Consider the following 13,494-nt stretch of genomic DNA (forward strand, 5'->3'; position numbering starts at 1 on the left):
AGTTAAAGAGCATGATCAGTTTTTTCAGATCAAGTTTAAAAGCGTTAACAAGGACAAAAGTTGAATAATTCTCGATTTGTTCAGGAAAACCTAATCGCTTATGTGGGAACAACTGAAAAAATCACATTTATTAAAGCTTTATTAAAAACTCAATTTTTTAGAGGGCAATTTACAAAATATATTTTTTCCAGTTGAGGAACGTAGCTGGATGGTATTTTTTGGTTTCTTTTGCTAGACGATGATTTTTTAATCCTCTACATATGCAGCGTTGAGAATATAAAACTGCAACTCAAATGGTTCTTGAACTTTAGCCAAAAAAGATGCGTAGTGTTTGAGCCGATGATAAACTACTAAAACCGTGCCAAATACAAAACTGTCTTTAAATTTCGCTTTTTCCCCTTATCACTGAATCAGTCACACGCATTTTTTAGTTTGGATCACCTAGATCTTATAAGCACATAAGTTTCCAGTATTCGGCTTGCAACAAAGCAAGAAAAAAATGCAAATAACATTATCTAAAAATCAATAAGTTTTACCCAAGCGTATTATGTTGGTTCTATGCGGTTATGGTTAAAGTTAATTAAAACATGCTGGAAGCCTTAGATCAAATTGAGATGGCGTAAAACTCTCAGCGGATATTCTTGCCTTTTCAACTCAAGAATAACTAGTCCCACCGCGACCAAGTATACATCTTCTTGCGCATTACGGTAATTATGGTAGTGCATGTTTAATGCCGATAATCGCATTAATTACTCCCGCAAAGCAGAGTTAAAAATATGAATAAACATATACTAACATAATTGATTTTTTTGCTAAATGCGCACTTTTGGGTAACGATTTTCAAATTTCAGTTAAAGCTTACCTCCTCTAATACCTAGGGTAAACCATAACTAAAAACTAAATAAGGAAAAATAGTTCTTTCACATCTAAGACCCATTTATACCAAGAATATCTAGGCGACTAATACGACAATCAATTTATGACCAGAAGAGTAAAAGCGCATCCACATTATGTTGCACTTTTAATCCAAGATTTGAATATGAGCATTTTCAAGTCAGCTACCAATCAATGTTTTCAGTATCTGTGTAAATGATTAAAATTTGTAAAGAAAGCCACAAAAATCCGGTGAAATCGTTTAAAAACTGCCAATATCCACTCTTCTAAAGTTTCTAGTTCCCTAATCATCTGCTCCCCTTTTGCCAGTTGGAATATGTATATTGGCTGATGTTGTCACCCAAAATTAAACAGCTTTAGCATTGCAAATAATGACGGCATGTCAGCATGCTCTTAAGGAGTCGCTTAGCGTAGTTTGTTCTGCAATACTAGGAAATGAATTTTAGACTTACGTCAAAATATACGATGCTTCCTAAGCAGCAGAGAACCGGTTAGAAATGAGTGGTTTCGTTGATGCTAAATTGTCATTTGACGTGGTTTAATGCTTATTTGTTGGTTGTTAGCGTGGCTTAGCTTTTGCAAACTTAGCTGCAAATTAAATGCAGAATGCAAAAGAGTTGTTTGATGGTGTTGGAGATTAACTAAAATAGGCATTTTAGCTAATCTGAAACAATTTCAACAGTATTTCCAGCAGCAATGATTTTGCTTACGAAACAACAAAATGAGAAAGACAATAATTGCATTTTACTTTTTATAATGTAGTGGTAGTTTGTGTTCAAAAACTAAGTACGGCACATCCTGAATATGTAAATATGTACAGTTGAACGTGCTAAGAATTTTCACGCACTCTAATATTGCGTATAGTCGGTAAATCATTCGGAAAGCACCCTTTTATCCAGTCGACCCGTTCCAATAACTCATTTAGACTTTCTGCGAATTCCACAAATTCATTTTGCTAAATCCCGTTTAATCTCTGATCCGACTTTATCTGATCGAGCGTTGCAACACTGGAACACTAACTTAATTAAAACGCCCTGGAATGTTGCGTAGATCATCGAGGGTGGCCGAAATTTATAATTTGAGGAAAAAACGTTTCATTAGCTTGTAGTTTTGATATTTAATTATACCTCATTAATGTTTTATTATAAAGAATTGAATACTGCGGATTTTCACAAACTTCGAAATGGACGATTTTCATATGATTGATTTTTAAACCTTTTCGGCATTCTTGGGCCAAGGGAGACATTTACATTATTCAAGAGGCAGCGGAAAGGTTCATGCTAATTCAATTAGTAATAAGGAAACAGTCGCATCGACTCTGAGTCCATTTCAAATTTCCTGTTGATAATAGGAACATCTTAATGATATGAAATAATATGGTAAAGTAACGTAGTATTTGACTACACTTTGGATGTATCATTTGTGTGGAGTATTTGACGTCCCAGACACAAACCACAATGTATCGTCCAATTTAAAACATCAAGCTAATGTTTAAGTTAATTTGAACTTAAACAATCAAATGTATTTTCTCAAAAAACGGTTCATTCATCGATCTCAATCACCAGTAATTTTTTTCAGTTTAAAAGTGATTTTCTTGTCATTACCTTTAACCTTTTACCAACTTGAAAGCGTAATATTTCCTGTGATAACACCTGTGGAATTTGTAAAACAAATCTCGCTATGTTATTTATTAGCCCTGTATATCCTGCATTCTGTTTTGTAGCTTGCAGGCACTCTGATTATACTCTGACTATGCTGTAGCTGTTTATTTTGATTCGCTTGATAGAAAGCTCTACCAAATTTCTTCCAATTTTGATAAAAAAAAACAAACATCGACTGATTTGTGTAAAATCTGAGAAACGTCGCATTATTAACGTCCAAAATATGTGATTGGCTAAGAGTATTATTATAACTGATTTGCACTATTTTATTTGGGTAACTGATTTGCACCAGATGAGAAGACTACGCCTCTAAAATTTTAGACATTATGGTTGTTTGCGTTGAAAATTTGATTCTAAATCTTGAAAGTTCTACGTCTAAAGAACTGGGTTGAGAAGTATACCGAATAGCGGTATACAAACCATGAAAAATTAGCAGATCAATGCATGAGCTCAAGCCGGAATTACTTCACTCATTGTCACTGACAAAAGGGGCGATTACTAGATCTGCTAAACCATCAGAGAAAACAGAGATTTATTCTCTTAATCGCCCCTATACTTATAGGAATTGGCACGGGAACATAGACTGGAGCGTACGTTCAAGATCTGATTCTTAGAGCTCCCTTTATTTTGCTAATTCGCAATAACATTAAACTTTTCTGCTTTAGTTCGCAACAAAAGTACTGGGGAAAATCTAAACAATTTGCATGCGAGAAAAAGGTTGAAACTTTTTACTGTTATAGAAATATTTTCTTTGGCAAAACCAGATCTGCTCTCTCAGTAAAATCGTCAATTGCCCTTTAAATGAATACATGATTTTAGCTGGCGAACATGGACTATTTACTTAGACAGCAACATTATTTGTATGAAACATTACCCCTTGCTAACAATATGAAAAATACGCCTGAGTTATCTCCGTAATGATTTAAATATGTAAAAACCTACATTAACAACCAGTAATCATCGCTTAGAAAAGCATTTATGCCACATTGTACTTAATAGCTTGGTGCATACAATATTTCATGTTGGCATGTACGCAACATCTGGCCGTTGTAAAAATTTTCATTTATGTTTCGTAATATGTTGCAACCCTTCGGAGCAATATTTCTGTAGAAAAACATTTATTGCCTCACGTTTGCCGCGAAAGACGAGATGGGAATTTTAATCTCAATAAAAACCTTCTATCTTTAATTAAATAATTGTTTTATGGCTTTGGTGCATTGTTGATCGTGGTGAAACCATTTTACCAGTTATATGGTTAAGTTTGCAATAAAAACGAAATTAGAAGAATAAGACAAGAGTGAATATTTTTTTGCTCTTTTAAGTAAATGCAAATAACGTTGTTTCTAGATAATTTGAGGCAAGAATTTTGCATTGAAGATAAAAATTGTGTTTTTGAAGTGATAAATTCACCGATTACTATAATAATCTATAAAGTGTTGAAATAATCAAAATTTAGCGTTATGCTGTAATAATGGAACTTGGATTTGTTTCAAAACAATTACATTCTCTTAAGATTTTGGCCTGTATTTAAGAGCAAAGATTACCTGCAGATTACAACACTGCTGAATGCAGTATTGTCATGCACGATATGCAAATGATCCTGTTCTAAAATTGTTTTGAAATAAATGGAATTGAATAGAATCAGACCTCAGAATTTGGCAAATTCATTTCATCGAGATGTTACAAACCGCGTTTGATAGCAACTCATTATATGCATGGCAGCAGCGTGTCTCAAAATTACGTATTAATTAATTAATTACATAATATTATATATTATTATTATCATTACTGTAATAAAACGTATTCAGGAAAATCAGGAAAAATGTTTTATTCTCCCATACAAGACCTTTTCCAATAAGAAGAGACTGAGAGAAGAACTACAAATCTTTCGTGCACTAGATGTAAGAACCGTAAATAGCCAAATTGAAGCAAAATAGGTTGGTTTGAAAACCCGGATATCTCACATTTTTTTCTTTGAAGTGGCTTACGCATTTAAGAAAAAAAAAGTTGCTGAACTGAAATTCGAATGCAAAAAGGAATAAATCCTTCAACAACAGACTTTTCGTTCGGTTGTCCACCAATTTTCCGCAATTTCTAAAGCGAAATACTAATTATATCAAATTTTCTTAAAACATGTATTTCCTCGCCAAACCAATAGGAAAAACCATTAAATATCTGGAACTTGCAAACACAAGAAAATCATAAATCTCCCCAAAAGATAAACCTACTATTTAAACACATGTTTAAACAAAAATGCACATGCAAGACAAGACGCAACTAGAATCATCTAATATAGTTTACAAGAAACAAGTTAAATTGTCACAAAAAGTGCATCTAAAAAACATTAAGAATTATAACTTGATTTATGAGGATAAAATAAGAAGCCAAAAAACATCCAACTTAAAGCAGAAGCTAACAAAATAAATACAATTGCTCAATTAAGTATGTTAGAGCAGATGGAAGAGCGGCCAGAAATCAAACAAACAGGCAAACTGAAGAAATAAGAGCACTGTTCCAAATTGCAAAAATCGTTTTAGCAAGCGGACGTACGATATAAATGAACTCGTTCAGAAGAAATGTTATTATTTACTTCTGGGCTTTTATGATGCTTTTTTGACTTCCCGAGTGTGCCAAACCATCAGCAATACTTAAATGTTAAAACATCCGGTTAATGACTTGAATGGCGGATTGGTGTTGCAGTTACAGTTCCAGGTAGATATTTCCTTATCATAAATAAATCGGTTGCACATTATAAAGTTTGGGTGACTTACAAAATCATTAAATTTATATACGAAAACAATGACAAAAGGTCCACCATATCAATCTCATCCCTGTACCTATAAAGAGCAATAGAACTCACCTGCAGCTGGTGACAGTTGCGTGATGACTCCCCAACGCTGTTTCCACTGAAACAAACAATACGGACAAGATTAGTGGGCTGCATTATTTAGCAAAGTGCAAGAGCTTAGCTGTTATTTGTCATTTTCACTTGTGACTAATAGTGAGCGGTGTATGGTTTGAACAGCGCACAATTATGCAAAACAACAGGCAAAGGGTCTGTATCAGACTCTACTTGCTCCCATTTATCTTTTCGATGTGCTTTAGATTTCAGCAAATTAAGTTTTCCAATTTTTTTGCAAGAAGCTGGGAATGAAAATATCACAAACGAACTGTGAGTTGGGAAAAAAGTAGTTTAATGCCAACCTGCAATGGTTAATGACACCCGGTACATTTGCGGGTTACATTTAATAAAATTAATAAAAAGGCCTTTCAACCATGTAAAGAAATCACAAGTGGAGATGCCACAGGAAAATATATTGGGGAACATATCAAGAGACGCACACAATCGCATCAAATAGTTGGACGCGAAACAGGTCGACTTTCTGACCCCTTTTATATATGGAGAATGACGCTTTACTTTCCGTTTCGTAAAAAAATTACAGAAAATAGTTCCTCTGTCATGAAACTTGCCAGCACACCTTATAACAAAATAAAGCCAGCAAACTGTGCTTATAATGCAAACTTAGAAAAACTTAGAGCTATTAGAGAATCCCGCAATTTGAAAACTAATGAGAATAACATTTTCAATATGGAACTCGTTGAAACCGAAATGTTAATTTAAACCATTAAAAGGCAAGAAAAAATCCTGATTTCGAAATTGAAAGTAAAGAGCCCCTGATTGATTGGCAAGTTTTGACAATACTTTTTGGACACTGCTTATACTCAAAATTTTCAAACTTTCCTGATCCCAATCAATCAATGTAGGAGTCGAAATTATATGAACAACGTCTACTATCCCATCCCTAGGCAAATCAATAAAACATAACTCCAATATAATTGGCCTTTCCTCTGCATCATTAAACTGTTATATCCCGATGGTGTTAACTTAAACTACCTTCTTCTTCTTCTCCCGTATTTCGGAAATTATACCTACTCGAAACCGAATTGAACAATATAAAACTCCCTTACGGCCTTTAACTTCTCTGGAAAAAATCCAAATGGACCGACCGGGCCTCCAAATCATAACAAAAACGGTTTAATAACGTTTTAGAAATCCGCCGGGCCGAACGGTCAGCGAAGGCGGCTTTGATTTGCGCTTCTACAAGGATAAACTTGGAAAGCGTGGATTTGGTTGGATTTTAGATGAAAGGAAAGATTATAGACGGGCTGGCCCTTTAAATATTAAGTTTGCTTTCATGCCCGAATAATAAACAAATTTCAAATTAAAAAAAAGGCAAACTGCAAGTTGTTCCATACATCATGCAACTGAACAAAGTTTCCTTTCAACGCCATTGCCAATATCAATTGCCGATATATCAAAGGCACTTGTGTGCATAGTTTGTCTACTAGCCGCCTCTTAAACCATATAGCCAATATCTTGGGTCAGTTTATTCAAGACGCTCGATCTACATGGCTACTTTACGCAGATTAATTTTCCTTTATCGCTTACCGATATCGGCAAGCAACGTTTACTGAGGCGATCTGATCCTAAATTATGCACGAAAAGTTTCCAAGTTGAACGTTACTCGTATCGGACTTGAACTCAAGACATACCACAGATGCATATGGGTAAATTATTTCGAATTTTGAATTAGTTAACAAGCTTAAACGTTTGCCACCTTCTTTTCAAATTTTAACAGAATATATGCATTATTATTGTTTAATTAACGAGACTCGGTTAAATATTGGATAGTTATGGAAGAAAAAAACACACTTTCGAATACCACGCTTAAAGGCAATTAATAACCAGCAATAATAGCCGATGCCTACAATCAACAACAGAAACTGTTGAAATCAGTACTCAGAAAAAGTTCAGTGTTTCATTTTTTATCATCAGGCCATAATATCGAATATTTGATTATTTAAAATTTACAACTACAAGAATAAGAAACTACGAATAATGGCATTATAAAATTAAAAAGTTTGCCAGCAAGAAAAAGATGACCAACTTCCATTTTCAGATGAGAGTTTATATTTTGGGTTCTCACAAGTATTTTTTATAAACTTTTATGTGATCTAATCTTGTGTAATAAAAAAATCGAAATTTAATGCCGCTATAAAAGAGCTTGCACACCAATAAACTCTTCACTATCGACAGTGAGTATTTGGCAAGATTAGTTTTATTGTGGTCGTAACATTCTAAAATCCCAAATAATAAAACGTACGTAAAATTATGGTCCCAAAGCGAAAGATAGAGCCGAATATAAAGATACACATGTGCAACAAAGCCTAGTACAACAGTGGCACTGATTGCGATATTAATTTTACAAAAATATTAGACTTAGAATAAATATAGAAATGTTGTTCATGGCTAGAAAGAATCAGACTAAATCGTAAATCCAAACTAGTGCAAGTACAAATTGATAAAAATGTTGTTATGACCTGTGCGTTCTATTGAAAACAGTTAAAACAAACAAAAACATTTTGAATATTAATAATAATAATAGCCAATATTTCATGAAATAATGATATTTGTTAGCAAATATGCTATAATTTCCAGCTGAAGTTAAAAATAAAGTTTTGCAAGCGAGGAGCAGCTTGTGATTTAACACTTTCTCTATGAATATTTAAAATTAATGTCAATATTCTTGATGAAAATAATTAATATTGCTTGATTTTCCCGAATGCACAAGAAGGCAAAAAACCAAAACAAAACCAATCCAAATTAAATCATAAATGTGCATAGTTGTGATAAAAATGTGTCTTAATTTCTCATAATAATATTAAATGCCCTTTTAAAATCTACATTTAAATTGCATTTTGAGGTGCGGAATTTTATTACTGTTAGCAAACATTATATTTGAAAAAACCACGTTCGAAATGTTGAAAACTTATTGACCAGATCAACATCCAGATCGAAAGCTTAAATTTTTGTACGGAGAAAACCATGTTTGTAAATTCGTGTTATCTAATTGAGCTAGGAAAAAGCTAATTGCAGGTTTTGATCTGCAGGATCTAATCCTCCTATATCCGAGACATGACGAGCAAAGTAAAAATTTCTCTTAACTAAATAACTTATTCGATAAGCTTTTTTTGAACTTAATTGCGAATCTAATATATTGCGCCACCTAATCAAAGCATGAATTTTAATAACCCGCAGCAAAGTATTTTCCTTCAGGAATTTCACCTCTCAACTTTCACTGTGCAACGAAACTCAAAAGCTTGGGTACAAAGCGGGCTCTATCCGAAATTGATTGTGGCCCTTATTGGCCCCATAGCTCAATAACTTAACACAAGTTTTCATTTAACCAAACTTTTTAAACCGTTGTCGGAAATATTTCGAATATTCGACGAAATTAACGTTTGATTCCATCCCATGTTCCCAAACTTTGAGGCTGCGTTGAGACTGTTATAAAATACTTTTTTATTTTTTTTCAAATATTGGTTAACACGGTTAAACAGATTTGGATGAATGGCCAAATCGTATTATTATGTGTATTATATAAAGGCGCATAAAATGTCGTTGCTAACAATTCTATTTGAACAAATGTATATCGTCTTACTAAGCTTCTCACAATTTTAAACTCGGCGATATGCAAGGGATGATATTAACATATAGCATTTTTCCCAACGTCACTTTATATTTCATTAATCTTACTTCTATGACACCATGATTGATTTTATGTGTTCCTCGAGGATCATTTTTATATTTAAAATTTCATCTGCTCTATTCCCTTGTTTCATAAATATATTGATATTATATGTTTGAGGTAAAATGTCCCAACTGCCCTGTTAACTATCTGAATAATTAATTACTAAATATATTATTTATGTATTATATTTACAACATCAGTTATGTTCGCATCTTTTTATAGTTTTTTAACAGGCATGAAAAGAAAACTAATTCTCTGAGTTATTATTAGTCTCTTCTAAGTTATTATTGTATTTATTTTATTAGGACGTTGTTTTAATTATATTAATTGAACAACTAATATTAGCAGCAACTCAAGTTATTATTAATCAGATGTTTTTTTTAAGAATTTACCTAGTAGCAAATGAAACAAAACATATCCAAAAAAAATTTAACATATATATATTTTGCATATAAAAAAGTTGTGTGAAATGACATTATGGAAAGTTTCATACCGCACTTGATGTTTTCATTGAAATTGAACTATAGGGTTTTTAGCCTGTTAAAACATGCGTACAAAGGGTGTATGAGAGTTTTTGTGAGCCTCAAAAAGGCAAAACAAAAAGCGGCGCTTGGTGTGTTTGAATACACAGGCAGTGAAACCAGTGACTATGAATTAATTGATAGATGCTTGCTTAGCCATTATTTGCAAGTTTCCATGCTCTAGGAAGTTATACACTCAATTACGGATTGTATTAAAGACCAGAAAATGTTTGCAGTGTTGGTAACTTAAATACTACTAAAGATTTAAACAGAAAAAAATACTGGCTTTTCTAATACAAGAAAATATTCATTAATGAGAAAAACCAAATAAGAAAACCTTGTTAGCATGAAATATTTTTAGATAAATAGCCAGTGCCAAATTCAATTTAAATTTGTACCAATATTGACAGGCAGATAATTATCAAATATTTTATATATAAAACATCCATCTAAGCCAGAATAATAATTCCAGACAGTATTTTAAATTATAAATCAACGTTATTAACAGATTCAATTTATCCGTTGAAAAGCTTCTTTATCTTTTGGTAATTTCCCTTAAAGCACACTCGTTAGAACGTATTTACTTTAAATTAGGATTTCCCTGGAAATTTCAACAAACTGATTTTTGTACTCTTTCCAGTTTTCTTAATCCAAGTTTTGCTCTCGTTTAAGCCGTATTACAAAACGAAATCTTATAATTTACAACGACGAGATTATTATAGTAAAATCGTGCTGGACAAAATTCGATACAAAACTAGTCAAAAGCTTGACCAAATTTATAAGGCGAATTGAAAGAAATGCATGTATGTTTATTTATAAAATTATGTTAAAAGAAGCTCATTAGAAACGACGTTCTAAGACACACAAGATGACTTCTCAAATTAAATAACAAAAATTACTTGTTTTTACAACTTAATAAAAAACTTTAAACGAGTTTGGCTTCTGCTATCATTGAAACTGGTGAGTTTTTGAGGATTTTAGATGGTAGTCCAAATCAATATCTTCCTGCCGTTTCGCAAACATGAGTGGTTTGCGTCTTTAGACGTGTTTTTAATCGAAAGCTGACTTAAGAGAGCTTCATGTACCTAAGTTTCTCTGAACAAACCGAAACACCAAGAAAAGTATGTTCCACTGCGGCATAAAAGTCTTCATAAAAACTTCAAGATTAATAATATAAAATGCATAAACCGGTAAAATGTCCTTGTAATATTTTTATAAATTTTTTGAAAATTCCAATAATATTTCTCAATGCAATTAAACGTGGAATAAATTGTGTAATACCCCGTATATTGCTAAATGTATTCGATTTCATGCATGTCATAAGGAACGAAAAAAAAAACAAATAAATCTTATAACGTGAAATTCTAAGTGAGTTATGCATTCGATACAAATGTAGATTTCACCATCTATTTATATGGAAATCACCCTTCAAAATGGCTGCTTAGGGCGGAAATGTGCATAAAACGTATCAGTTATATCATTCGAGAGACTTATAAATATCTTAAGTCATGGAATATTTTGCATGGGTTTTTTAAATTCATGCAAAAGATATTAAGCATACAATTTGCGACGAAAGTGGCAAGCGTGTGGTTTCATTTGGGTCTATAATGTACATGATAAAGCGTATTTCTTAATATCCACAAATTACCAACTTTTTTATTTATTAACCTCCCTAAACACTAATTTGAAAATAGTTGGTGTGATTAATTTTAAGTAAAATTGTAGTCTTTTTGTAAAGAGAGAAACCCGTTTTTCTTCCAGTTGACTATACTCTTGTATTATCGAAATCGTTTATACCCTCGTATATAAAATCTAGCAATCCCGATGAATAATTTCGTAAGTAGCAGCGTTTGGTAGAAAAATTGCAAGCTTATGTCTGAAGCATGTTTAAAAGCTTGAACCCCAAGAAAATTTACGTAAAATGGTTGAATGGGCAGATGTAGATATATTCGATATAATCACCTTAGAAAACTCTCAATTTAACAAAATAGCATGAATTGAAATAATTGATAATAGAGGATGAGAAAACCGGAAAATCGAAGAAACGAGAAACACATTAACAAAATTTAATTAATTATGTAAGAGTTGGTACGACTGGGAATTAATAAAAAATATTTGCATATTCATAATATAAAACTTGTATATACTTCAATGAATCATCAATAATTTAGTCACTTTTAGTAATTTCCAAATTAATTCAATTTCACAGAATATAATAAAATTAAATGACCAAACATTAATAGATCAATGGAGTTGGTAAATCTTCTAAAAATGTAAAAGTAAGCATTTTTATGGCTGAGTCCACGCTAGTGAAAGAAAGTCCGTAACGTGGTAAAGTGTCTTCAATTCTTAAATATTCCCTTTTGAATGTGAGAAGTTGCCGACAGAAACGAAATAACTTTAGATAAAATTGAATCGACAAGAAAGCTGCTTGCTAGCCGAATCTTCGAACAATTTTGGCTGCCATTCAACGCGCTCAACACATTAAAAGATAAATTTGTCCGGAGCAGCGTCTCCAGAGTATTTATCACCGAAACGCCGGACTTTATGTATTACAAACCCTTTAAAGGATTCCAACTTTCCTAACTTGCACACGGTTTAGGCAAAAAGGAATTTATAGCACTTGGAGGGTTGACACTACCCATGAAAGGAGTACATGTATACAAACTAGGAATTTATGTACAAAGAGTTTTGCTGCTTTGCATCAAGTTACGTCAGAAGTTTGTGGGTATTGCAACGACTTGTTTCGGACTATTTGCAATCACTTTAAGATGCTGATGTTGATAAAAGTGGCAAGAAGTTTGCTAAAATATCACGAGCAATTTATATCCTCAAAACAACTATACTATCTACCAAAGTAAAGAAGTTATTGAAGAACCTAGAGTTGAAGAGCTGGGCAAATAACTCCATTAAATTAACTGAGCTTACTCTAGGTTCAAACTGTTTATTTACAATAAGCTATTAGCGCAAAGAAAAATTCTGGCAAAGATAATCACTTTACACCCACCAGGAAATTTGATGTGATTAACTTATGGTGTCTTACAAGTATATGTTGTTCAGAGCTTTTACTCATACTTGCTTCATGTTTTAATATACATATTTCTTTAAATCATACGTCAATTTACAAATAATAATTGAGAAAAATTTATCAAATTTTGGATGTCAACTTGTATTTAGATGAAGTTGTTCATACATTTTAATGTACTTTATTCCAACCCGAATGTTGATATTTATTTCGCGAAACAACCTGTACAATTACGAATTCCTGCTGAGCTCCTTAAACTGCATACACCAATAGGTAGAAGGCCGCCTCCTTACATATTAAATAATGTAGCTTCACTATATGAATTTAACCACAAACACTGAGACAAGCAGCATTATAGACAAAGTCACAACATGCAACTTGTTGGCACGCCATACGCCATACAAAGCCAATTGGGTGGTTAAATATACAAAAACTACAGCTTTTTCTGCGAGAGAGGCCCAAACGTGGTCGGAATTGAAAATGAGCAAGCTACTCGAGAAAGGTAAACATATTAGATAAAGACTTTATACATTAAGAATAAAAAACGGACTCATCATGAAGAGCAGCACGAAAGTGGGTTAAATTGACTTCAGGTTTCCAACAGCATAACTATGGAATACAGATTTAAATTGAATCAAATTATAAATGTATTTTTTACAAACTTCTTTTTGGGTATTTCGCCTCCAAAATTTTTGTCTTTAAAAGAGACAAAATTTCCTCACGTCTTTTATTACAGATTGATAAATAGTGCTCCTATTTCGCAATAAGAACGAATTATTTATCAAAAAGTAATCAAGAAC

General features: G+C 32.7%; 1 protein-coding gene across 1 annotated transcript in view; it reads right to left on the reverse strand.

Moving 5' to 3' along the window:
- The window catches only part of LOC109546531, a 414,797-nt gene that overhangs the window by 380,221 nt on the left and 21,082 nt on the right, over positions 1-13,494 (reverse strand). The window contains exon 2 of the mRNA XM_048664191.1: positions 5,416-5,461. Within this exon, the coding sequence (XP_048520148.1) occupies positions 5,416-5,461 (46 nt within the window). The remainder of the gene's footprint in view (positions 1-5,415; positions 5,462-13,494) is intronic.

The sequence above is a fragment of the Dendroctonus ponderosae genome, unplaced genomic scaffold (assembly GCF_020466585.1).
Source record: "Dendroctonus ponderosae isolate FM_Combo_2020 unplaced genomic scaffold, Dpon_F_20191213v2 Dpon_F_20191213_2, whole genome shotgun sequence".
NCBI classification, from domain to species: Eukaryota; Metazoa; Arthropoda; class Insecta; order Coleoptera; family Curculionidae; genus Dendroctonus; species Dendroctonus ponderosae.